Source organism: Prinia subflava, chromosome 14, assembly GCF_021018805.1.
Source record: "Prinia subflava isolate CZ2003 ecotype Zambia chromosome 14, Cam_Psub_1.2, whole genome shotgun sequence".
In the NCBI taxonomy this organism is placed as follows: Eukaryota; Metazoa; Chordata; class Aves; order Passeriformes; family Cisticolidae; genus Prinia; species Prinia subflava.
In genome coordinates, this window is record NC_086260.1 from 311,009 (window position 1) to 336,867 (window position 25,859).

The 25,859-nt window shown below is 52.3% G+C and overlaps 1 protein-coding gene across 2 annotated transcripts in view; it reads left to right on the plus strand.

Moving 5' to 3' along the window:
- Positions 1 to 25,859, plus strand: part of PLXND1 (plexin D1) — a 69,254-nt gene that overhangs the window by 34,053 nt on the left and 9,342 nt on the right. For both annotated transcript variants that reach the window (XM_063411285.1, XM_063411287.1), the window contains exons 12-31: positions 1,815 to 1,978; positions 2,745 to 2,896; positions 3,019 to 3,118; positions 4,658 to 4,797; positions 5,130 to 5,297; positions 7,193 to 7,283; positions 7,411 to 7,686; positions 8,596 to 8,745; positions 11,380 to 11,494; positions 12,472 to 12,579; positions 13,227 to 13,339; positions 14,507 to 14,614; positions 15,153 to 15,283; positions 15,653 to 15,851; positions 21,292 to 21,438; positions 22,154 to 22,310; positions 22,499 to 22,602; positions 23,551 to 23,614; positions 24,471 to 24,505; positions 25,585 to 25,689. In XM_063411285.1, the coding sequence (XP_063267355.1) occupies positions 1,815 to 1,978; positions 2,745 to 2,896; positions 3,019 to 3,118; positions 4,658 to 4,797; positions 5,130 to 5,297; positions 7,193 to 7,283; positions 7,411 to 7,686; positions 8,596 to 8,745; positions 11,380 to 11,494; positions 12,472 to 12,579; positions 13,227 to 13,339; positions 14,507 to 14,614; positions 15,153 to 15,283; positions 15,653 to 15,851; positions 21,292 to 21,438; positions 22,154 to 22,310; positions 22,499 to 22,602; positions 23,551 to 23,614; positions 24,471 to 24,505; positions 25,585 to 25,689 (2,627 nt within the window). The remainder of the gene's footprint in view (positions 1 to 1,814; positions 1,979 to 2,744; positions 2,897 to 3,018; positions 3,119 to 4,657; positions 4,798 to 5,129; positions 5,298 to 7,192; positions 7,284 to 7,410; positions 7,687 to 8,595; positions 8,746 to 11,379; positions 11,495 to 12,471; positions 12,580 to 13,226; positions 13,340 to 14,506; positions 14,615 to 15,152; positions 15,284 to 15,652; positions 15,852 to 21,291; positions 21,439 to 22,153; positions 22,311 to 22,498; positions 22,603 to 23,550; positions 23,615 to 24,470; positions 24,506 to 25,584; positions 25,690 to 25,859) is intronic.

Below are 25,859 nucleotides of genomic sequence, written 5' to 3' on the forward strand. Positions count from 1 at the left end.
GGCAGGACGAGCCCAGGGGATCAGCCACGGAGCCGGGCTGGCACTGTGACTGCCACACTCTGCGTAGCCGGGGGCGTGGCAGTGCCCCGTGCCAAGGCTCTGCCTGGAGGCAGCGTTCCCAAACCCCTTTGCCTCTCAACAGTGTCAGCTGCTGGGGGAGAAGGGGCTCATTTATCTGAGGTGCAGAGGAGGAGAGCCCAAAGAGAGCTTTCCTTTGGAGGATAGCTGTGACAGGGAGAGACACCAGCACCAACAACCAGTGACCAGGATAGAAAGGTTTCCCCATGATAAATCCCCTTAAATGGAGAAGGATTATCTTGCAGAGTGAAAATACCTGGAAATACCAGCATGGGCAGGCACGAGATCTGATTTCTCTGCAGAAAGAAGAGGGTGTAATTTTGCAATACAGTGGTAACCCTGAGGAGGGGGGTGGGACATGGGGTTTTGGCTGTGTAGAAGATGCAGTTGTCTGTGTGGGTGGCGCTGGGAGCAGGAACCACAGCAGAAAAAGCGTGGTGGAATTCCCCTCCTCCTGCATGGAGAAGGAGCTCGTTTACATAGGCCATGTTTGCATCCTTTGGAACTGGCCAGAATATTTGGAGTTCCCACGGGACCGTTAGGCTGCTCTGGCTCCTCCTCGCCTTGCTCAGGCTGGTGTGAGTCACATTAGAGAGACTGCCTTGCATCAGAGATCTGCCAGACAAGCATGGGCATCTTTTATAATGTCTTTAATGAAATCACTGATGTTAGTGTTTATTATTTCAATATTTATTAGCTTTTATTGTACACTCTGTTTTGATAGTCCATTGAAGGAATACAAGCTCTGCTATTGGTTGGAAAACCACCCAGTGTAACTCCCTGGGAGGAATACAGAGGACATGGAATAAGCTTTTTTGTTTGTTTGTTTTTCTGTAGAGAATAGAAGAGATCCTCAATAGCAGTGATGTTTCGCTAGCATGCCACAGGCAGAATGTTGGTGCTGATGAAGTTTCATTAGCCCAGCACAGCAGAGCATTGAGGCTGAGGGACTCATTAGTTGCTCATGAAGTGCCTTAGGATGCTCCTGTGAGCAGAAGCGCCAAATGTGTTTGTTTCTGTGTTTTATGTGGTTCTGCAAAGTCTCCTGTGGGGAAAAGGGTGTGAAAGCCATGTTTCCTGAGCATTTCTGACTGTTACCTCTGTGGATATCCGCACTCCAGTGGCAGAAGTCTTGAGGCTGGAGAGGAAATGTAACCCAGAGCACCAGCTAATGGAGATATGAAGGCAGTATAAGAAAAACATATGAAAGCTGAGCTGAGCAGATCTGAAGGGAGAAGTCAATGAAAGGGGTCTGTGGTCACAGGGGGAAGGAAAGAACTGTAAACACTGTACAAAGACAAACCACTCATTTTTGTCAGTGTGGAAGCAATGTGATTGCTTTCCTGGCAGGATGGAGCCAACTTTGCCAAGCAGCTTCCCATGCGGATGCTGAGACTTGGAAACATTTAGCTTAAATTGACAAAAGGTTCCAAGTTTGGGTGTTGCTTGTTTTTCAAGGGGGAGAAAAAGGAAAAGAAAGTGCTAAACTATATTGTAGTGTGAACAAGTGCCCAGGCCTTCTGGAAGATCTGCAGGATGGAAGCCAAACGCTGCCTCCTCTCACTGTATGTGCAGATTGCTCTGCCCATCCACTGGATTTCAGATTTTACTGGGATTAGCGTAGCTGGCAGGTGGTGGGAGCAGTGGGCCGTGTGTGTTTGACTGCCTTAGGCTAAACAAAGCTGTGAGAGCCTCAGGCCTGGAGCTCACGTTGTCTGTTGTCTCTGGTGGTTCAGTGGAGGTGTACAACTGTGCGACCGGCAGTGCCGACTGCTCCCAGTGCTTGGGGAGGGAGGACCTGGGGCACCGCTGCCTCTGGAGTGAGAGCAGCTCCAGCTGCAGGCTGCAGACCGAGCCTCCACAGGCCTCTGAAGCCTGCCCACCTCCTGAGATTCGGAAGGTAAGACCCAAAGGCAGCATGGAGGGTGCTCGTGGCGTGGGGTGGGGTGGTGGGTGGTGCCAAGGGCTGGGACTGGCTGCAGCGTCCTGCCTGGAGCAGAGGAGGATCTGCACATTGTCCCTGGCACAGGAAGGGGTCAAGACCTGCACCGGATTATTCACTGACTTTCTATGCTGTCGAGTCACCTGGTGCCAAGGACATCTTGCTAGTGATAGGAGCCAGTTTTCATCATGTTAGTGGGAAAAACAAAGCAGCACAACCATGGCCTGTCCCCTGTCCTCTCACACCACTGGGATGTTGTCACAACCGGGACTCTGTCCCTTCACAGCGCTGGGGGCAGCAGCTGTTGGGTGGAGTGGTGTAAGAGTGGGTTCAAAGCCGGTGTGTGGCAGAAAGCACGTTTCTTCCCAGATGTGTTTGCAGCTGAAGTGATCCTTGACCAAACCCCACTGCCCAACACAGCAGAGAAGCGTGATGGTGTCTCCTCTGCCAAGCTGGAGACCATGGTGTTGGGTGCACTGGGCAAGCAGGAGTGTGAGGAGTGATTCTGTCTGCTTCACAGGGCTCAGGTGGTGCCTGGGCACCGGGATTGGCTCAGGGATGAAGGCCAGAAGCTCCTGGTTCTCCCCTGACCTGGTCTAGTGGAAGGTGGCCCTGCCAATGGCATGGGCATTGAGACTAGATGACCTTTGAGGTCTCTTCCAACCCAAACCATTCTGGGACCCTGTGGTGCTCTGACTTTATGACCTGCCCCTTGGTGCTGCAGATCGAGCCGCTGCGAGGGCCTCTGGAGGGGGGCACGCTGCTGACCATCCACGGGAGGAACCTGGGCCGCCGCTTCAGCGACCTCCAGGGCGCCGTGCGCGTGGGCAGCGTGCTCTGCGCCCCTCTGCCCCACAGATACGTCGTCTCTGAGACGTGAGTTGGGGAGGAGGGACCATGGCCCCTGCATGTCCCTCGCTGTCCCTGCGGGCAGGCAGAGGCCAGCTGCTGCTGCCCTTCGCCCCTGGCACTGCTGCCACCTCCCCATCCGTCCACAGAGTCGTGTGCCAGACCGGAGAGGCGCAGGAGGCGTTTTCAGATGTGGTGACGGTGAACGTGAGCCGCGAGGGGAGGTCCAGGGAGCGGTACTCCTACGTGGTGAGTGGCTGTCTCCTGAGTGTTCCTTTGGTGATTCCTGTGCCCCTTAAAGTGAGTGTGCAGCTCCCCACGCCCTCCCCGGCTGGTTGAGAAATAGAATCTGCCACTCCATGTTGTAGCTGGGAGTGCTCCCAGACTCGGCTCCTGCAGGGTCTGCCTCATCTCAGCTCTACTGACTACTCTCCTGCTATAAAAAGGAACTCAGTTTTCTTCTACCTCTTTTGCTGAAGTGCTGTTACAACCTGTGAGATTTTTTGAGACTCATGGATGACCTGGATTTGCCAAAGCTGTGATGGAGGTGATTGGTGCTGGCAGTGCACCAAGAGCAGCAGCCCCTGGCTCTGGCTAAGGGGAAGGACTTTGGGGAACAGGAATAATCCTCTCTACTGATCCTGTAGCTGCATTTATGAATATGTGGGTTAGGGGCCAAGGGCAATAGACAACTGCCTGCAAAAACCCAGAGAAATATAAATTAGCAAAATGGATATGGTGGAAATGGGTGATGGTCAGAACTGACAGAGGAAATGGCTGTAGAGGAGTGAAGGCACCTGAGGGTAGGACAAGGGTAGATGTTAACCCATGGGTTTGTGTAGGTCCTACACTCCTAAGTTTTTTTGCAGAGACTGCCAGGCAAGGCATTAACAGCAGGCTCAGCCTGCACTCCACTGCCCAAGCTCTGCGAGGGTCTGCCCTGCATGAGCGAGGGATGGGCTGGGGGTGAGCGGGGCCAGCCCCGTGGGTCTGTCTGAGAGAGAGTGCCTTGGGGAAGGGTCTCAAGAACATGATTTGCTCTGCCCTGGTTGTCCTGCTCAAATGGAGCAGGGATGTTGCCAGCAGCCTCTCCTGGGGTGCCTGTGAGCAGACAAGAGGGCTCAGCGCCACGTGAGTTATCAAAGCCTCCAGCTCATGAATCTCAGGAAGATTTCCAGGGGCTGCAAACACAGATAACATACACGCTAATTTCTGCTGCAAATGGCAAGAGGCAAAGTAACTTCCCCCTCAGTTCCTGTTGCCTCAAGAGATGCAGATTTGAAGCTTCCTTAGCAGGGGTCTGATATTCAATTATCTAAACCCAGGTGGCCATTTTACCAATCTCAAGGCCATCGTCCAGCAGGGCTTTAACATTATCCTTGCATTTAGGAGGACATGGATCTGGAAGGACTGAGATGGTGAGGGAGGGAATGAGTGAGAAATTTCCTTTTATTGATGGACCTTGTGCTGTCACTGGCTCTGGACCTCGTACTGGAAATCTGAAGGGAATGGTGGGATCCTGGGCTCCCATTTGGCCCCATGTTTCATTTACAGACAGTGCTTAGGGACCACTGAGAGTCACAGAGGTTTTATATGATCTTGCCCCTTAGTGTTTGTACCACTTCTCTTGTTCTGAAACCTTGCCAGCAAAAGCTTTTGCTGTGCTGCTGTTCAAGCCTCACCATGCTGGACACTTACTCAAGGTTCTGAATCAATTCCTGTGTACAGCGTGGAATACCCAGCTGCAGATTTACCAGGCTGGAAAACAGATTTCCCCTTTGTTTTTAGCTTCCTGTGGTGCAGTCCATAGCTCCTCCAAATGGCCCGAAGGCAGGAGGAACAAGAGTGACCATCAGAGGCAGCAGGCTGGATGTCGGCTCAGAGCTCCGTGTCCTCATCAACTCCTCCAAGCAGTGCACGGACCTCAGGTGGGAGCAGGGCTGGGGGCTGGCACTGGAGTAGTGACGAGAGCCAAAGCCTTAGGTGGGTTGGTATTGTCCCCCAAGAAGTCAGGCAGGGCGAGGGTTTTGGTGGGGGGCACCACTGCATGCTGGCATGGCATCCCCGCCTGCCCCTCGCCTCTGTCTGCACGGGGAATCGGCCCGGGAGCCGGGAGGGTGTGACTGAGAACTGCCCCTGAGCAGGCCTGGAGGAGCAGGTAGCTGGCATCGACTGGAAGCTCCTTGCCATCTGTCAGGGGTGCTCAGGCCAGACTGCAGCCTCTGGCTCCCTGCAGCTCACCCCTGCTGTCCTCACGCAGCCGCACCGACAGCGCCATCACCTGCACCATGCCCGCCGCAGAGCTCACCACGGCTGTGCCCGTCTGCGTGCAGTTCGAGAACAGGTCTTGTGCCAGCCACAACATCACTTTCAAGTATGAGAAGAACCCGGTTATAGCAGACATCAACCCCAAAAAGAGCCAGATCAGGTGAGATCCCACCCTAGCTGAGACAGCCCGTGAAAGAGAGGGTCAGGTCCGGGTGGGAGAGGGTCCTGACAGGGGAAAGGGGCTTCTCAGCCCTGGGCTGGACGGGTATAGAGGGTGCCTTAGCTTGCCCTTGGGGTGCTCCAGGGTAACTCCAGCATGGGAGTAGAAGAGGCCTCACACACCAGGACTGTCCAGAGCTTGTTTTGATGCATTTAGGAGTGGAAAAATGTCAGCCTTGGTAACTATACTGTACACACCTGGTGAGTGCTTTGGGGAGGCCCAGGTGGGGGCTCTATGAGACCCTGAGGATTTTTCTTGGCAGCAAAACTGCTGGAGGATAAGATGAGATTTGTAATTTTGGATTTCAACCTTCCCCAAGGTCACAGTATTTAATTTTTAAAGTGTGTTGCTTTTAGTTTCACATCTCTGTGGAGCTCTCAGACTTCTGTTTCTTTGGATACTGTGGTGAAATACCACCCTCCTCACCTCTGGAGCATGAAAAGCCCAGGGCTGACTAGGAAATCTGGGAGGCCAGCAGCTGTGCCAGCAGGACATCGCCGAAAGCAGCGTGCCCAGGGGCGAGCATGAGCAGGCTCTGGTGGTCTGATCCCCTTGGAACAAAGCTGCCTCTCTGTTCCCAAGCACAATGCCAAGGCTGCAGGCTGTGGGAATGTTAGGGGGAAGGCAGAGCCATGACTCAGCCAGGCGCAGCCCCTCGCAGCCTTCCAGCTGCTGAGTGTCTAAAAAGAGACAAGGGAAGAATGTCCTGCCTGTAGTCACAAAGGAAACCACTGGGCCATTTCTCAGTCACCTTAGTCTGCTTTCTTGGTACTTAGAGCAGTTCCCAAATTTCAGAGAACAGGGATGGTAACTGCAGGCTCTCTCCAGCCTCTGGCACGGCTCATGCAGTCCAACTGCTTCAGCACTTTGCTGGGCTGTTGACCATGAGGTATCAATAACTTGTGTAAAAATGTAGCTGATCTGATTTCTCTTACCATATTGATAAAATAATCCATATAACCAAAATCTAAACCAATGCAAAAGTTGTACACTAGTCTGCAGATGTGACAGGCTCCTAGTTAGAAACTTTGATCAGATCTTCCTCATGATATCCCCAGGCTTCAGAGAGCCCTGGGGCCTCATGCCCAAAGTCACTGTGCCTGGAGTGCTCTTCAGATAATAGGACTTGTGAGTCTTGCCTGTTTCCTGGAAATACTTCAAACACGTTAAATGTGATATGGGGGAAGGGGAAGGTCGATCTAGGGTGTAGATGAGTGGTGATGGTTCTCCAGCCAATGCTCTGCCTTGTGCACATGGGGGCTGCTCATTATTCTTGTTAGGTGACTGCACAGTGAGAGGCCCATGTGTTGCATTCCCTCCAGGCAGATTCAGAACACAGCAACCTTCACATTTTGATCTAAATTGGAAGCTCCTGGAAGATGCAGGATGAGGGACGTTTCCCTCTCCAAGCCTCACAGTTCTGTGTGGGTTGCTGCAGGGCAGGGGCAGAGACAGGGACAGGTACAGGGGTAGGGGCAAGGGCAGGGGATGTCCCCTGGCCATCACTTTGCAGTTCACTTCCATGGCCAGTGGTCAGGATGCCTGCTGTATACCCTGGCATGCAGAGCCTGCTCTTCTGGGCAGTGGGAGATGCTGGAAGAGGCTCCCCCCTTTCCACCAGAGCATCTACTCCTTCCTTCCTTTCCTCCCTGATACTGTGGTAGCTGTGTGGATCTCTGCTGTAAGTAGGAAGAAGACTTTGGCTGTTTGGTCACATTTTCTGCTCAGGCAGCTTAGAAACATGTCTGAGAAAATGACAGAAGGAAGATGCAGCCATCACATCCCACTGCTGCACTGTCCTCTGCAGTCATCCTCTCTTTCTTGCCTTCTCACAGCGGGGGCAGGATCATCACCCTGGAAGGAAGAGGTTTTGGGCTGGTGCAGAATGTGTCCATGGCCGTCCGTGGCATTGGCAGAGAGCACACGGTGGGTGCCTTGTGATGGAGCAGGGCTGCGTGTCTGCTGCCAGAAGGATGAAGCTGGGGAGGGGCCGTGGATGGGGTGGGGGCACTCGTGGTGCTGGGTTCTGACGTGCCCACGCTCCTGCTTCCAGCGCTGTAGGGTTCACACTGACACGGCCATCACCTGCCCGTCCCCGGCTGCCTCCAACGTCACCGTGGGGAGCAAGCCAGCCCCTGTCGACTTCTACCTCAACGGGCGCCTCTACACAGACGAGCGCTCGGCTCTGGATGAGGAGATGTACCCCGAGGAGGCCCTGCACATCAGCAAATTCAGCCTGGGGTACTACGCTGACCCCCAGTTCTCCACAGCCAAGAAGGAGAAGTGGATCAAGCACCATCCTGGCGAGCCCTTAACTCTGGTCATACACGTAAGAGGAGGGGGTTGTTACAGCTCTGGGTGCTGCCATCTCCACAGTCCTAAGTACCAGCACAGGGGTTGTCCACAGACACAGCAGAGAGAAGGGCATGGATGGGAACTGGAGAGGCAGGAGCTGTTGATTTTGGCTCAGCTTGCAGCTTCTGCATCTGCCCCGGGAGATGCAGCCTGGTCTGGGGATGCCTTCTGAGGCATGATGCCAGAGAGCTGCCTGGAGAGGGTGTTGTAGCAAGGGGCTAAATTAAATGCTGGATATGTGGAAAAGTTGTAGCAAGGGGCTAAATGAAATACTGGATATGTGGAAAAGAACTACAATGCCCTGGCCTGAAACCAGGCAGGTGCTGCAGAAGAGCCTGACAATAGGTGTTTATTCCTGCAGAAACAGATCGTTCATTCTTCTCTTTTGGCTACTGAATTCAGCTCAGCTCACAAGGAAGTTGGGGTGCAGAAGCTGAGTGGCCTGGACAATGAGCAATAGTAATTCAAAGGCCATTGTTTGCTGCAGGATATCCTAATGGTTTGCCATGTGCTCCCCCTTTCTCAGGCTTTTCAGGCGCATCCCCTGGCTGTCCCCTCCGTTGTACATCCTTCCCCGCTCCCAGATGGGCGCTTACATCCTTATCTTCCATGCACAGCAGGCCCGATCAAAAGCAGATTTTTCCAGGTTCCATAAGGGGCTTGTACATCCTATGCCCCATGCAGAGTGAAGAATGGGAAACAGGAAAATGGGGAATGGCCCGGTTTTGGCTTTCCTGTGGAGTGCTGGAAAAAAGTCCTTGTTGAGGGAGAGTCTTCCCAGGTCTGCAAAACAGCAGGGAATATGGAAAGTGAAGCAGGAAGATCGATTGCAGTTCTAACTCCTATGCTGAGCCTGACATCCTGATTTTATTTCTGTCTCTAGAAAGAGCCTGACAGCCTGGGCCTGGAGAGCAATGAGTACCAGGTGAAAATCGGCCTGATCTCGTGTGAGATCCAGATTGTTTCAGACAAAGTCATCCACTGCTCCATCAACGAGTCGCTGAGCTCCTCGGAAAGGCAGCTGCCCGTGACGGTGAGCGCGGGGCTGTGGGCGTGTGGGCAGAGGGGTCCCGCTGCAAACCCGGGGGGCACCTCCCCAGCTCGCTGCTGGCCCTGCAGGAGCTGCACAGGGCAGGAGTGGGCACAGGACACCCTGCAGGAGCTGCACAGGGCAGGAGTGGGCACAGCACACCCTGCAGGAGCTGCACAGGGCAGGAGTGGGCACAGCACGCCCTGCAGGAGCTGCACAGGGCAGGAGTGGGCACAGCACACCCTGCAGGAGCTGCACAGGGCAGGAGTGGGCACAGCACGCCCTGCAGGAGCTGCACAGGGCAGGAGTGGGCACAGCACACCCTGCAGGAGCTGCACAGGGCAGGAGTGGGCACAGCACACCCTGCAGGAGCTGCACAGGGCAGGAGTGGGCACAGCACACCCTGCAGGAGCTGCACAGGGCAGGAGTGGGCACAGCACGCCCTGCAGGAGCTGCTGCAGGGTCGGGAGGAAGGCTGCCTCGAGCCGTGGTGAGGGCACCTGAGCTGCCCCCTGCGCTCCTGCACTGTCCCCAGGGCAGGCTGGTCACCTCTGTAAAGCTCAGGGAGGTCTCAGGCATGTGAGGTTTTGTCACCTGCACTGATTTTCTGCTCCTCATGAGATATGTTTGGGGATTTCCTTACAGTTTTAAGCCAGGGGCTCTGCTCCCACCCACAGAAGGGCTAAGAGAGGCCGTGGGAGTCCAGCCTCCACCGAGCTGGGCCCCTGCTGGGTCCCTGCACTGTGACTGGGAGGGTGCGAGCAGCACCCAGGGCTCCCAAAGGCTGCTGCTTTCTCCCTGCAGCGTTCAGCATTCAGGGCTGCTGTTTCTCTTTGTGTCTGCAAATGCACCACCCTTTGTTAGTGTCCCATTTTCCAGAGGGCTGGACTGAACTGCTGTGCTTGCCTCAGTTTCCCTCATGGCATACACAGCCCATGGCCATGCAGGGATGTGACCGTGGCTCTTTGTACCTGGAGAGAAAATGCCTCCACCTCCCTGAGACTTGGCTGCCCTCTCCCGATCTGGGGGCTGGCAGGGGCTGGATGGGAGCATGGGCAGGAAGGGAAGGAGAGCTGAAGGGAACTGCGGAGCTCTGGAGTTGGGCTGCCCAGGAGAAAGGCACAAGGATGCACCAGCAATTCCCTGACAGGGTTGTCCAATTTACTGGCAACAATGTGAGGTGTATGAAATTCTGTTGCAAACTGGAAACATGGAAATGCAGAAGTAACCGGATTTCTTGAGTCATCTTAACAGGAATTTTAAAGAGGGCAATTTTTAAATTTTTTTTTTTGTAAGAACTGAGAAACAGGGGAATCCCTTTGTGGAAGAAAAGGAATTTTTGAGTTTGCTAGTCTTGGTGTGACATTAACCAACCAGGGCAAGTCCCCAGGAAGCAGCAGAGTGATACCCAGCCCTAAATATCAAAAGCTCTTCAGAGTGCACCAGCAATGAAAGTGAAGCTAATTAATCTGCTTATATTCATACCTGTGCACCCTTACTAAACCTACAGATGTGGTTGGGGCCTTGCCTGTTGGCCATTCCACAAGTGGCTGCTGGCTTATCACACGTGAGAAGTGGCTTTGGTGACACAGGGCATGTGCAGGGGCCTTGCCTGGGTCACACTGAGTGTTGGGTAGAGCTGTCCAGCTAAACAAGAGAGACTTGTCAAAAGATTAATCAAAACCATAAGATTATTGGAGCTCTTCCCTACGTCATTTCAATTTTTTTTAAATCTAGTTTCTCTCACTTCTCGTTCCTTGGGAGAAGTGAAACTTGCATTTCCAGAAGCGAAAGCCTTGATCATGAGTTTTCCTTATCAGATGATACTGTGGAATCCTTTCATCCAAAGGCCCAAAGAGCTGTTTGTGAACAGCATCCAGTAACTTGCCAGCCTGTGATGTGTGCTGGCCTCTTCCCTTCTGGAGATCAGGAGACCCAAGGACTGAGCTCTAGTGGTTTGTGCTTGTTGTCACAAGAAGTATGGGCTGGGAGCAGAGCCAGCACCTTCTGACACCCCTTTCACTGCTTTAGCCACAAGACCATTCTCGTCTATGGTCTCATTTATTTTTATTCCTTTAGTTTATTTGTATTTCAAGGACTTTAAAGTTTCTTAACCCTACTTCTTCTGGGTGGCAGCTGTTCTGATTTTGGAGGAGAAAGGCAAGTGCAGCAGGGCTCCAAAGGCTGTTCAGAGCCATAAAGAAGCCGGTGATTCGTGGAAGTGATTTTCTGGAAAGAGCAGCACAGGCGGCCGTGTGTGGTGCCGTGGGCTGTGGGAAGGGGCTGTCTCTTCTGCAGCAGGTACGGGGGGCCGTGGGGCCTGCAGTTCTGTCACCAAAGCCCTGTGGTGGCCCTGGGACGGGCACCACTGCAGCATCACAGCCTGCTGGGTGTGGCCTTGGCATCCCCCAGAGCACAGGAAGGGAACTGGGCTCCCGTGAGACACACGGAGTGCCCAGGGTCTGGCATGAAAGGCACAGCCTGGCCTCCCTCCCACGGAGCCTGGAGCCTGTGCTAGCACACTCAGTGACTCCTCGGGTGCAGGTCTGCTGAGGGCTGCCCCGTGTCCCTCCCTGCTCCCAGCCCCTTGGCAACCTGCTGCTCAGCTCCTGCTTCCCCCTCCTTCTCCTTCCTCAGATCCAAGTTGGAAAGTTCAACTACACAATTGCCATGCTGCACCTTGGGGGAGGAGAAACCGCCATCATTGTCTCCATCGTTATCTGCAGCATCCTGCTGGTCCTCTCTGTCGTAGGTAAGGGAAGGAACGATGTGTTTCCAGGCTGTGGCAAGGTTTTTCTCTCTGCATGTGCAGGTGTGAAGGTGACTGAGGGCTGCAGCTGTGCAGACCTGAAGCTAGTCTGGGCACGGCAGGCATGGTACACAGCTAGTGCAGGACCACAGCTCCCTGCAGCACAGAGCTTTTCCTGGCTAAATCCACAGCTCAACTCTGTTACTTGAACCTGAGATATTTATAAACTGACCCTTCTCCCCAAATACTTACTAGTTACTATAATACAAAATAAAGAAGGATGTGAGAAACTGATCTTGATCACAGGCAAGATGTTTCTCTTAGGCCAAGATCCTGTCATCAGAAATAAGCAGTGACAGGTGCCTGGCTGAGCAGGAAGAGCAGAGCAGTATCCTCAGCTGCAAATACAAAGCAGGCACACTGGCGTATGTACCTGGCTGGAAGCTGTGCTGCACACCTTTGTCCTTGGACTAGGGTCCCTGCTCATCACATGCCCAGAATGACTGTGCAGCAAGAAACCTGCAGTTCACAGCAAATGAGGGCTTTATAGTAAGGATTTAAGTTATTTTTAATAAAGGCTCTAATGCAACCTATTTACTAGATGCACCACCCATCATTAGAAACATATTTCTGGAGGCATGGGAAGACTGTCAGATATGAACACTGTAATACAGGTGGTAAACATCCTCAATTCTGTATTCATTAATCAGCTGGAATACATTAATATACAGTTAAGCTGAATGCAGACAGCCCAGACCTAAATTGAAGATGACAGTTACAGCATGATCATTAAATTCCAGCTGGTTTTACTTATTTACAGATAATCGACAACTGCCTGAGCAGATACCGGTCTGGTGGTAGGTGTGAAACCAACGCTGGGTTTAGCTTTCTGCACTCATGTCAGAGAGAACTGCTCTCATCCCAGCTACAGCTGCTCCTAAGCCCAGGTCCAAAGGGCTTGTTCTCTTCCTCTTTTCCAGCTCTCTTTGTATTCTGCACAAAGAGCCGCAGAGCTGAGCGCTACTGGCAGAAAACCCTGCTCCAGATGGAGGAGATGGAGTCACAGATCCGGGAGGAAATCCGCAAAGGTAAGTCACTGCCTGCGTGCTGAGGAGCCATGGCTACGAGTGGGATGTCAAGTTAGCAGGCTTGAAGCAATTCACCTTGTGCTGTAGAGAAGTTTATAGAAGTATTTGTAGGAGAATTTCTGTGATCGCCTGTGAGCTTTGACTGGGTTTGGGAATAAGGCTCCATGGCCGGCAGTCCTGCTGCCTGGCTTGGGCCAGCCACTGATCTCCAGTGCCACCAGCTCCTCTGCCCTGGGGTTAATGGCCCTTGGCTGTGTCAGAGGGTTACGTGAAGGTCATGCTAACCTTCAGTGTGCTTTCTTCTTGGGTGCAACAGAAACTGCCCCTCACAGAGCAATGGGAGAAGTATTCCAGGTGTTGGCACCCACCATCCCACAGTCCATGGTCCTGCCACATCTGCTGATGTCCTGTCCTGGGGGGACTGGGGTTCCTGGGGCAGAGAATGTTCTGTCAGTGCTTGGGGCAAGGTGTGCAGTCTGATGGTTCAACCCTGATGGGAATGTGCTGCTCAGAGAAAACACAGCTTCAGCCCCCACAAGGGCATGGCATGAGGGGGCAGAGATGAGATGTGCTGTGCTTTCCAGTGCCAGCCTGTCTCGGCTGGTGGAGGACTGGGCTCTCACCATCTGTGGGTGTCTTTGTGTAAGGTTTTGCAGAGCTGCAGACAGACATGACAGACCTGACCAAGGAGCTAAACCGCAGCCAGGGGATCCCCTTCCTGGAGTACAAGCACTTTGTCACCAGGACATTCTTCCCCAAAGTAAGGAGACAGCGTGTGTCACGGGTACCTCATTGCTCCCAGATATGTCCCAACCAGTTTAGGGCTCTGCTAAAGGGCGTTTACAGTGTCACAAAATCATTCCACTGTTATATATGTACTTGTCACATATTTCAGCCTTAATTACCATCAAAAGTGGAGCTGCACCTCCTGGGGTGTCATACAAGATCGAGCTTGCTCGCACATGACAGAAGCTGGAGGCAACTGTCCTAGGAGTTGCTCTGGCTTGCCTGTTTGGTGCCATTGCACACCTCCTCTGAAAGAGCTCTCACACAGGCAGAGTGCTGGGCTCTCCTCCTCAAGGGCTCCAGTGTTACCCACTCCATTCAGCAGAGGCTGAAGAGTGAATTGGCAATCAGGGAGAAGGGCTTTTTGTCCCATGCGGGGTGCCCCCAAGAATTCCCAGCAGCTCAGCCAGTCCTCAGGAGCTCTTTGGATGTCTTTATCTCTCCTCCCTGTCCAAGGCTGGGTGCATGGTGCTCCCAGTAAGGCGTCCCTTGGGCACCCAGTCCCACTGTGTCTGCCTGGAGTCCCTCACCAGAGCTGCACCAGACGTGCTGGTGCCGTCACTGCTGTCGCCGGCTGCTCTGCTGTGTGGCTGTGTGCCCTTCACTGTGGCTGTATTTCACCCCCGAGGCAGTTGTGTGGCAGTGCTGAGGACTGGGATGATGATTTATGACTGCAGAGTGTTTCATTAGTAGCTATTACTCAGGTTTTTCAGCTATGTAGTCTTCATATCTCTGCGCACTAGAGGCTTTAAGATTCAGGCTGCTATATGAATGCTAGAGATTTAAACATTTTTCCCATCTGTTTTAAAAGTTGCATATGTTGAAACACTCAGAACTCCTCTATTTTGATATAGTCTTCTGTAAAGCTTTCTCTTCTGGGAGTTTTCTAGCTGTCACATTACTCTATTTGCAGTCTCCCTGCCCTAACAGCCTTGTGTCTGTGCAAACGTCTGCCTCCCCCCATCCTTGTGATGTTTTCTCAATCAGGAGGCTTTTGCAAAGTGTTTCAAGGCTCCATAAGCCAGCCCCGTGCGTGTCTTTGGAATGGGTGGCTCTAGTCCCAATGACAAGCCTCCCCATCTGATTCCCCGGAGGTGCTCAGCACACAGGTGCCCTCCCCTAACACTGTGCTTGGTTCCAGTGTTCCTCTCTCTACGAGGAGTGCTACATCCTGCCATCCCAGCAGCTCAGCTCACAGGGGGGCTCCCAGGTCCAGGAAACACATCCACTCCTGGTGGGGGAGTGGAAGGTGAGTAACCCACTAGCAGAACAAATGCTTTTGGATGTTGCTAACCATTAACACAGACCAGCACTGGATCAGCTTTGGCTGAAGAAGGCAGATCTGTGCATCTGCTCTTGCATGAAGCAGCGTTGGCCTGGGATCCTTCCAGGCTCTGTAACCCTGATGCTGCAGTAAGGTCTCCCTCCAGAACTTCTGAGAGCTGACCAAACCCAGCCCTCTTTGCCTCTCCTTGTACATCCACTAATTGTTTTGTCAGCCCTCAGCTGCACTTGCCCCATCTGTTTCGTAGTGGGGAGCCCTAAACTGGCCACAGTGCCCCAGATATCCTCAGGAATGCTGAATGGAATGGAATGGCCACTGTCACTGACCCAGCTGTGTGTTCCTTGCCAGCAAAGCTGCTGGCTGTGTCAGGCAGAGGGAGGAGGGTCTCTTCTGCTTAGTATCTCTGTGCTCAGTAGGGCCATCCCTGCCATCAAGAGGGATAAAATGTGGAGGAAAACAACAAGCAGGGTTTTCTTAGTCTGCTTTCTAAATTTTTCTTCAGATCCCTGAGAACTGTAGACCCAACATGGAAGAAGGAATTTCTCTGTTCTCCACCTTACTCAACAACAAGCACTTCCTCATTGTGTTTGTCCACGCTCTCGAGCAACAGAAGGACTTTGCTGTCAGAGACAGGTATGAGCTTCAGAACCAAAGACTTGGCAACTGGAGGAGACAAATTTATTCCTAACCCAAAGTAATCCACCCAGTGTCTGGGGCTGTGTGTTTCAGTGGACAGTTGAGTCACACTTGCCTACACATTTCTGTTAGAAATGGATGGCCATAAGCCCTGAAGAGCACTCACTCGTTTGGCTTACCTGTAAGAGTGTGCAAGCTGACCTGAGGTCCCGTAGCACTGAATGGAGGTTGGAACTTCTAACACCACTAAGAAGGGTCATGAAAATTGTCTGAAAGACTGCCTTTGTGTGTTGGGTTTTTTAGTGCCTCTCAGCAGTTCAGTCTTGCTGGATTCAGGCTTGAGTCCTGTACTGTTCTGTGTTTCAGGTGTAACCTGGCCTCCCTGCTTACTATTGCACTGCATGGGAAACTGGAGTATTACACCAGCATCATGAAAGACCTCTTGGTGGACCTAATAGATGCTTCAGCTTCCAAAAACCCCAAGCTTATGCTGAGGAGGACAGAATCTGTGGTGGAGAAGATGCTCACCAACTGGATGTCCATCTGCATGTACAGCTATCTCCGAGTAAGGGCGCAGGGTCACCTCTGTGTGCAGCAGGGATGCAGGGGACAGCCTGGGACTGACGCTAGCAGTGCCACTCAATGGTCACTAACACTTGGCAAAATGATGTATTGAATGATTCAGGTGTAGGAAAGCAACCTGAAGTTCAGTTGCTTCTCCACTTCTGCCCAGGGCTATGGTGAGCTCAGTCCTCATGGCAGGCCAGAGCAGGGATCAGCGTCTTCACTATGCTTGAGAAGAGCCATGGGGGAGCTGAAAAAACAACCAGAATGGCTGGAGGTTTTGGGAAGCCCCTGGTTATGTGTTGTTTCCGTGGGCAGCTGGCACAGCCATGCTGACAGTGAGCGTGTGTCCCGGGAGCCCGGGAGGGCCGAGGGGCTGCTCTGTGTCGGTGCCTGTCAGTGTGTGGGGCCTCTCGTGCAGGGGCATCCTCGTGGTTCTGCACAAATCTGAGCAGGAGAGGTGGGGTGTCTGTCCCAGAAGGTCTTCTCTCGGTAATGAGCAGGAATATGTTTGGCATCTCAGAGCCATCAGCAGTCCATCTGCTCAGTGCTTTATCTCCAACATTTGCCAGTTCTGTTTGGAATTCCCCAGAAGAATTGAGCAATAACTTAATTGATTCCACAGCAGTTAATTGGAGGATACCCCATTATACCCACAGGAAGAGCCTTGAAAAAGCCTTTGAAAAAAAATCTCTTTTCCCAAAGTGTTTTCTACATCCACAGAAGCAATTCTATATTGTCTTTATACATATTGTGATGTCTTCTGATCCCAGATGATCACTTTTTGTCCTAAAGCCAGTGGTTTTGTAGCTCATAATCTTACATTTTAGCTAACACAGTTAGCCAGTCTAATAAAAGAGCTACAGGAGTGGATGAGGATGGCTGTGCCAGTGTAGCCCAGCTATCCAGCCTATAAGTACAGAAAAGAGGAAATCAGTAAAATGTTTTTAATCTTCAGATTTTGTTCCTGTAGTTTAACCATTGGAGGAAAAAAAGTGCTGATTTTCCCATTTGGGGAGGGTAGACCACATGTGAGGCATCTGATCCAGCTCCAGCTTGTGCTAAAAATGGACATTGTGCAAGAAGGCTTTCTCAGGGAAAAAAAGAAAAAGAGGAAAGTGGAGCCTTATCACGTGGGCCTGGATGCTTGAGCACATTACACGGCTCACTAATGGCAAGGAGCTCCACACTCAGCACCGGGTGGGAGCTGCCCACCCCTGCAGGCTGCTCTGGGGCTGGGGCTGTGGCCATCCCCGGGGCTGTGGCCATGCCCAGGCTGGGCTGTGAGCTGTGAGCTGGCCCACAGAGGGAGGGTGAGAACAGGGGGTGGTGGGAGTGGCACTGTGAGGTGACCGGGCCCCTTGCAGAGCTGTTGGGCTGCTGGCTGAATGTGCATTTCCATCCACCTGCAGCAGGTTCTTGGCAGGGGCTAAGGCTGCACGCTGGGTTTGCAGCCCCCTCCAGGGCATGTCCAGCCTGCAGCCAGGGCAGTGCAGAGCATCGCCGCAGCCTCTTTCCCATCTCTGAAAGCAAATGGTTTCAGACTGGAGGCGCAGTGAAGCTGATTTCCAGGAGACTCTGATATCTCACATGCTCCACAGTGAGGGTGGGATCAGAGGAGATGCTAAGCTGCTCCTGAAATATGAAAAGGGAAAAGAATTGGTCAGATGGGAGTGTCTGGAGAGGAAATTTGTCCCAGGTGACACAAGTCTGGCTGTGCAAAGGGACAGGAGCTTGATCCAGAGCAGCAGAGCTGGCATTTTCCCCAGCACATAAATGAGGATGGAGCTCCTGTGGTGGAACAGACAGCACCTCCTTCCACATGGCTGTTGTCAGTTCAGGGCTGTGATTTAAATAGTAGTGATAGCCAAAGGCCTCCCATGTGCCTTGCGTTCCTAAGGATCAAACTCTGCTGCCTTCAGAGAGGCATTTCTTGGTTAAAAAGAAGGCTTGCCCGCCTGCCTGTAGCACTGCTCTGTCAGACATGTGATGATGGGCCTGGTTTTCATTCCTGAATTATCCCCATTAATCACAATGTCTATTTGAAACAGCTGCTGTGAAAGTCCCTGCCGTTGTGCAGTGGAAAAATTCCAAGTGCTTGTATTTTCCCTTGTAAGTCAACTCTACATGCTCAAAACATTTGTTTCACATTAATGCTCTGCCTAACAGCCCGTCCATTTGTGTTTTGGGGGAAAATGATTTGAAGGAGCTGTCTTCAGCTGGGAAGGAGCTGCTGGCCACAGGCACTCATGGCCTGCACATGTGGAGGGCACCTGAAGGCAGTGGAGTCCAGTGGCAGGGGCTGTCTCAGTGTGTGCAGGGCTGGGATGAGCTGGCAGGGGCTGGCTGTGAGGCACGGGGGCTCAGGGGTAACCTGCACAATCCATGCAGAACTCTGTTTCTGCAGAACTGAGCAAGGATCGTAGATGAAATGGTCCAGGTCTCTACTTTGTGCTACAGTGTTGGTGGAAAAAGCTTTAAAAAAAAGCCTTCTCCATGAGCTACCGTGGTACCTTTGTGCCTGGCTCCTAACAGGGTTGGGGAGTTAAAGGAAAAGTAGGGTTCTGCAATTCAGCTTTTATGTCTTGGTCCAAGCTTACCCAAGTTTTGCATGTGGGGTGGAGGTTTGGTTCTTCACAGAATGCAAACAGATAATTGTCCCAAAATTAGCGGGCACTTGGGATAAGCAGCTGTTTTCTGTGCTATTTCCACTCTAGGCTCACAAAAACATTTTGGAAGTGGCTGTAGTGTGATCCTGGGAGGACATTTATAATAACTTGTCAGAGTTGTGTTAATAGGGCAGCAACATGTGAATCCAGTCTGTGCTCTAAACCTTTTTGTTTTCCCAAGCATATAAAAAGGAAGCCCTCCCACGCTCCTCGTGCGTGGAACAGTTCAAGTCCTGCCAGCCTGAACTGTGCTTTCCATTACTGCAGTATTTTCAGTGCCCTGGGTAGCTTTAAGGGCCCCGTAACAGTTCAGTCAAAAATGAAAATGAAGTCTCATTAAAATACATTCACAATAGGAGGAAAAAAAGGCCCCAGACTGTGTTTTTTTAGTTTTCTTTTTGTCCTGAATCAGCACTGATCTCTTCTGGTTAAACTTCCTTTCTCCTAACTAGCCAAGTCCAAAGACAGTTTTGATTCCTTTCCAGATGAGTTTTCCGAACAATGCTGGAGGTTTCACAAGTTTGCCATTTTATCTCTAGTCCCTGCCTGCCAGCCCTTCTTTCCCCGCTTTGAATCTCGCTGTCTGATTAGCACTTTTGCAGATTTCCATAACATCCCACAGTTCCTGAGCCTGAAAGCCAAAAAGCCAAACAGAAATAGCATTTCTCAGTGGAGTGCTGTCGCTGTGTCCCCCGAGGGCTGGCCGGCAGTGAGCGCCCCACCGCTGCCTCGTGTCCGCAGGAAGGGGCCGCAGAGCCAGCCCCGACCCCTGCAGCCCGTGCTCCTTTCTGCCCACAGGGGCTCCCACACCCTTTTTTAAGGCTCACCCTTTTAAAATGTTTTTGGAGGCTCTGCAGCCTCCCTGTGGCTGGAGGTGCCCATGGCAGGGATGGACAGGCTCCAAAGCCTGGCCCTAAGTGTAGCCTCAGGTTAGTCCCTGCTCACAAACAGGGTTCCTGTTGGTGGCGTGGCCAGTGTCAGACACTGTGTGCAGGGCCAGCCAGTGGTGTCTTGTGGTTTGCAGTATGAGAGCAGTGGTACTGCAGCCCGAGGAGGTCTCCATGTCAGTGTTGTCCCCTTGATATATCTTGCCTCTACCTTTCTCTCCAAAATGAACTCTTTGTGTCTTCTGCTCACTCTTTGCAATCCTCAGTTTCTCCACTTCCTGACTCCACACCTTCCTCCACGTTCTCGAGGCCATGCCTTCCTGCATTCCAGCACCCGCAGCCCTGCTCTGAGCCCGTTTTGTGCTGCCTGCTCACAGGAGCGTTGCAGGGATCATTGGGCCCCTGCAGCAGAGCCAGGGAGCTTCCCAGAGCTCCTGAAGTTACCCTTGAAAAGGAAGCGAGTGCCCTGCTGGCACAGACGGCGCGTGCCCACGGACAGCCCTGCTGTATCACCCCATCATCAGCCGCGCCAAATGCGGCGCATCCAAATTGACATCGAACTAATTGCTTTAGCAATTATAGGGCAATTAGAATAAAAGAATCACCAAGTTTTAATTAAGAAGCAGATTGAGCAGGATTTAGCAGTTCCTAGCTGAGAAATATCAAAACCGTTGGGTATCTGTTGTCTTGAGCAGGCTCTCAGATGGCAGGGCTGGGTGTGCGGGGGGAGGCTCAGAACACGGAAATGTGCAGAATTTGCACTTGCCTCATTGGAAGGAAATTGAACGTGAACATTAGGGAGAATGGGATGTACTCTAACACTGAAGAGTTCCTTAGGAAAATAGCTTGTGTTTCTCTTGCACATCAGTGCAGCAGGCAGAGGAGGATCAGAAATTTGGCATTAAACTGCGTAGCTGAATTACATCACAAATAGATGCTCCCGGTTATATTTTTTGTTCCTGCTACAGGAGTGCCACAGTTCACCTCTCTCCCATGAACTTAGGTTTGCTGAATGTAAGGAGTTAAATTGTGTGTTTGCTTGCTGTCACATGGGAACAGCCTGTTGACCCTGATCCTCTGTTTTGCTGTGATGAGGGCTCTGCTGTGGTATGAGAAGTATGAACACTGGTTCCCAGAGCCACAGGCCCAGGCTGTGGGCTCACTCTGATGGAGTTCCCTGGCAAACCAGGCAGTGCAATGAGGGGTTCAGCTGACATGTTCATGAGAAATCTGCCCAAATATTTCTGTTCTTGGATTTTTGTGCACATCAGCCCTATCTTGTCCTGCTGAGTGCAGCATGTTGTACAGTCTGCACCCTGTCAGATTGCAGGAAGCATCTCTATAGCACAGTATGCTAGATTCTCCCTGTTCCTGTGTAATTCACATGTAAATTAATGCACATTTGCATTTTGTCGACTACCATGTGTGCAAGTCCCCGCTCAGCAGAGCCATGCATGCCCCTGCCTTCTGAGAGCACCCCAGCTCTGCCCCTGAGACAGCACAGGCTGGCACAGCCCATCGGTGGCATTCCACAGCTCCAGTGCTTGCTGCAGAACTTGGATGGGGAGTGTTGATGCTGACAGTTACAGCATCCCCAAGAACGGCCCGCGGCTGTTGCTGGCTGTTGTGTCCTCTTCCCCATCTGTGCTGTCATGTTGCCACAAGTCTGAAAACTTCTGAGCAGCGTCTCTGAGTAGAGAGAAGCAAGTGAGAGTTGGGAGGTGATGGCCCCTACCAGGTGTTTGCAGCACCTGGGGTGGACCAGTCCTGCGCCCTGGTGTGCAGAGGCCCCTTCACTGTCCACACAGAGCCTGTCCCTGCACTGCTGATGGACCTGTCACCACCAGGTCTGGTTTGCTGACTTGGTCTTCTTTCCTTTCCCCAGGAAACAGTTGGAGAGCCCTTCTTCCTGCTGATCTGTGCCATTAAACAGCAGATTAACAAGGGTTCCATCGACGCCATTACAGGGAAGGCCAGGTACACCCTCAACGAGGAGTGGCTGCTGAGGGAGAACATAGAGGCAAAGCCCAGGGTGAGTGCCCATGTGCTGGGGCTTCCCCAGAGCTGGGGTGAGAGGGAGATGCCGTGCTTATAGCATGTAGGTCTGCACAGCTGTTGAGAGGAGGAGGCACTCAGACAAAAGGAGGACAGGGTTTCTGATAGAAAGAGTTGCTCTGCTTTGCCTGAAACTTTGGGCTGCAGCTGAGGCAGTAGCTGTAACCCCTGGTCTGTGGCAGCCTGTATGCCCTCGCAGCTGCCTCTCCTGCTGTCCAGGAGCTCTCAAGGGCTCCAGGCCCTGCAGCAGACCCCCCCCTGCAGCAGGCTTAGAGCTGGGTTAGGCAGTGGAGCTTGGCATGTTGCATCGAGCAGAGGCTGAGCAATGAGCTTTGGTGGTCTCATTAGTCACCAGTCGGAGCCAAGCAGCAGAGGACAAGGCTGGTGATGGGGCTGACCCTTCCTCCTGCCTCGTGGTGGTCAGGCCCCATTAGCAAGACAGCACGAGAGGGGGCTGCTATGTTGCTCCCTGTGTTCTCCCAGCTTGGTCAACAGAGCCCTCAGCCCCTGGGGCTGTAAATCAGTTATTCTCATGCTGTAAAGCATCGATGGCCACATTAGTTCAGCCTGATTTCCATCAGCATGGAGCCCAGGGCGCACCAGCCAGAGCTGTGCAGACACCGCAGCTTCCAAGCGTTCTTGGGAGCCAGCAGAACCAGGCAGGTCGTCCCTAACACAGCCTCTGCCTGCAGAACCTCAACGTCTCCTTCCAAGGCTGTGGGATGGACTCCCTGAGTGTCAGAGCCATGGACACGGACACGCTCAGTCAAGTGAAAGAGAAAATCCTGGAGGCCTTCTGCAAGAACGTTCCCTACTCCCAGTGGCCGAGGGTGGAAGATGTCGACCTTGGTAAGGACCAGGTGCATGGGACCAGCCAGTAAGAACAGGTGAAGCACCTAAAGTCGTGCAGCAGCTGTTGGTGCCTGTCAGAGCAGTGGGTGAAGCAGCACAGACATCGGGGCAGCCATTCAGTCCCAGACCCCCTGACCCCTGCCTCCTTCGGGCTGGGGTCTCACTTCTCCCCTTTCTGTGTTCAGAGTGGTTCGCCACCAGCACTGACAGCTACATCCTGCGGGACCTCGATGACACCTCGGTGGTGGAGGACGGCAGGAAGAAACTCAACACATTAGCACATTACAAGGTAAAGCTACAACAGCTCTGGGGAGCCCCTCCTGCTCAGAGCCTGCCTGGCCTCCAGGGCGAGCTACGGCTCCCCTGCAAAAACGGGATCATCGGGAACAAGCAGAGAGGTTGCCATAGCTCCGTGAGAGCTTCCAGGGAATAGACATCTGCCCTGGCGAGAATCTTGTTAATATTGCAACACACAGAAACTAATTAACACTCTTCATGCAAAACAAGTTATTACTGACAACAGAAAGAGGAGGGGAAAAAGCTCTTATTCCCAAGGGCCACCAGCCTGGCTGATTAGTATCACTGTGCTCTTGATCCACACTCCTGCTGAATCGCAGCTACGACTGTCAGTGCCTGCTCTGAGAGCAGGGCCTGGGGACAGCATCGAGGAAGTGAGGCCAGAAATATGAGGAAACATGGTGAATCAGATTGTTTTCTTGACTGTTTTTCTGTTTAAAATTAAATGAAACCAGAAATACTTAACGATTTTCATATTCCCTAGTATGCCTGGAAGCATAATCCTCCCTGGTCTGTAGCCGTGCCTGGAAAAGCGAAGTGGAGCTGGGTGCTCGTTAGCATGGTTATCGAGGTGACAGCCGTGCCAGGGCCAGCCCCACGGCTCCGGCTGCCACCGCTCCCTTCTCCCGCTGGGGCAATGGCAAACCAGCACTGGCACAGCCAAACTCTCCTTCCTTTTCAAATTACCTGGTGTCAGCATCCAAAAATCTATCCTAGATACATGTATTTGCCCCATTCCCATCGGGTTTGAGAACCTCATTATCTTGTAATTGTATTGAAAATTCCCTTTCCACATAATGGGGGCAGGGACAGGGCAGGTTCAGGGGATGTTTGTGGTAGAACCATGACTGCACCAGCATCCCCCAGCTCCTGCAATCTCCCCAGGACCAGGGAGGCACTGATAAGGCCCTCATCATCAATGCAAGTTCTTCCTCCACAGATCCCTGAAGGGGCATCCCTGGCCATGAGTTTGACGGACAAGAAGGACACCACGTTGAGCAGAGGTACCATCTCGCTCCTCTCCCCTGCTGCTGATGACCAGGCAGGAATGCTTGCATTGTCAGAGGGTTGTCTCCAGCTGGCAATGCTGGAAGATGCTGCCAGTCCCCATTCCTGGGGGCTGTGGATGCGATGGCTCTAAACATGTGCTATCCAGTCTCCTCCCTCAAGGGGCATGGGGTGCTCTCCCAGCCCTCAAGGTGTTTGCACCTTCCATCCCACACCCTCATTGGGGGTTGGCATCCAATCTGTGTTGGCAGAGAAAAAGGGAGAGTCTGAAGCCACTTGGTTGAAAAAGTCCTGTCTCTCCCAGTTACATATATTCAGTCCCTTGCCAGTGCATTTCTAGGTTTTGAGCTGTGCAAAGTGAAAACAGACCAAGTGAGACTAAAATCCACATTAAACAAGGAATTTCAAGCCCTGTTTCCAGGCTGTCTCCAGGGAGCCTGGCTTTCCAGGAGCCCTTTGCCTGCTGTGGCAAGGAGCTGCTTGGGACTGAGCTGCCCTGATGATGAGGTTTGGAATAATCCTGGGAAGTGTGGGGCACAGCAGGGCACAGCAGCGTGTCACAGTGCAGGAGTACCCCTGTGCTCATCCTGCTCTCATGCCCTCTTGAGTCTCTCTTAAAACATCCCTTGGGAGACATCAGGTCTCCTTAAAGTACCTCCTAGGGTACTTGCCACGAGCCCCATAATGCAATAAACAACCCCAAAACAAGGAGAAACACTGAGATCTCTTGTGGTTGAGAACCCCTGCGTGGTGTTGGGATTCTTGGGGTTCAGAGGCCTCTGAAGTCACCAGTGGAGGTGGATTTTGGTTTGGGCCCCCCTGACTGAGCCATTTTGTCTCTTTTCTTCACAGTGAAGGACTTGGACTCTGAAAAGTACTTCCACTTGGTAAGTATCCCTCTCCTGGCTGCAGGGATGATGGCTGCATGTGGGGGCTGCTGATATTAACTTCAATCATGTCTGTGGGCTGTGGTGTCAGATGTGATGAACAAGCTGCATCAAGGCTCATTAGTTCTCCTCAGCAGGGTTCAAAGAGGTGCAGAAAGGTGATCTGTAGATAAGCGTTATCTTAGATAAACTGAGGGACATGATACAGCATTACTGGGATGGCAGAGAAATTGCTGTGTCCCAGCGAGCTGCTGGCAGCCATAGAGAGCTGCGGGCGTGCTCGGGGCGTGGCACAGTGTCAGTGCCACCTCGGCTGAGTCACCTGCTGGGAGCTCCTGGCATCCTGCCTGCTTCCCGGGAGCAGGTCTGTGGGTTCCTGCTGCTGCACCATGCTGCAAGCGCCAAGTGCTAAATGCTGCTAAAAGCTGTTATGAAAAAAGGTGTTACGGACAACAACTATATTTTATAGCCTGGTTTGAGTTGTTTTTCTTTCTTTGCAAGCATTTCCATGCTCAGGTAGAAGCATGCATGCACACACAGAGATATGCAGAGCAAGGAGGGAGAAGTGATGAGAAACTAACTGTTCACAAGTGAAACAATGCCAAGATGGACGTCGGTTGCTTGCTTTGTCATTTTAGAGAGCAATTCACTGACCTGACCAGTGGAATATTCATTTTTGTTTTCAAAAAGCCAGCATTCCTACATACTGTACTTTTTCCAAATCCAAGCAAAACTAGTTTCTGCAGAAGCCACTTGCACTGCTGCTGGGAGCCCAAGGTGCAGCCCAGACAGGGGTGTGAGAGCCCAGGGGGGCAAGCAGGCCAGCGTGCAAAGGGAGACAGATGGGTTCATTTCCTTCATCTAGGGTGAGAGAGGCAATAAAGAGCACAGGAGAAACAAATGTCAGAAAAACTGAGTATAATGGATCACTTTTTATAGCCATATAAGGGTGTATTTATAAAGCAGTAACTGCTTTTTAATTGAATTTTATATGCGGTTGAAATTTGATGCTGAAAGGAAAATTTAGTTGACACTTCCAGGGAAGAAGTGCTGTGACCATGTGCTCTGTCTGGGACCAGGTTCTCCCAACTGACGAATCCGTGGAACATAAGAAGTCCCACAGACAGAGCCATAGGAAGAAGGTTCTTCCAGAGATCTACCTGACACGGCTGCTCTCCACCAAGGTAGGAGCTGGGCTGCCCCATTCTTGGCAGGTGGGATTGTTTGTGGTCTGCAGGAGAAGCCTATTCCAGGGAATGAGCACTGCAGGGCTAGTTGCTCCCTGAAGGCAGTGGGGCTCCTCTCTGGATGGCTGGAGCATGTTTAGTGAGGCTGTCAGGCTCCTCGGGGTCCC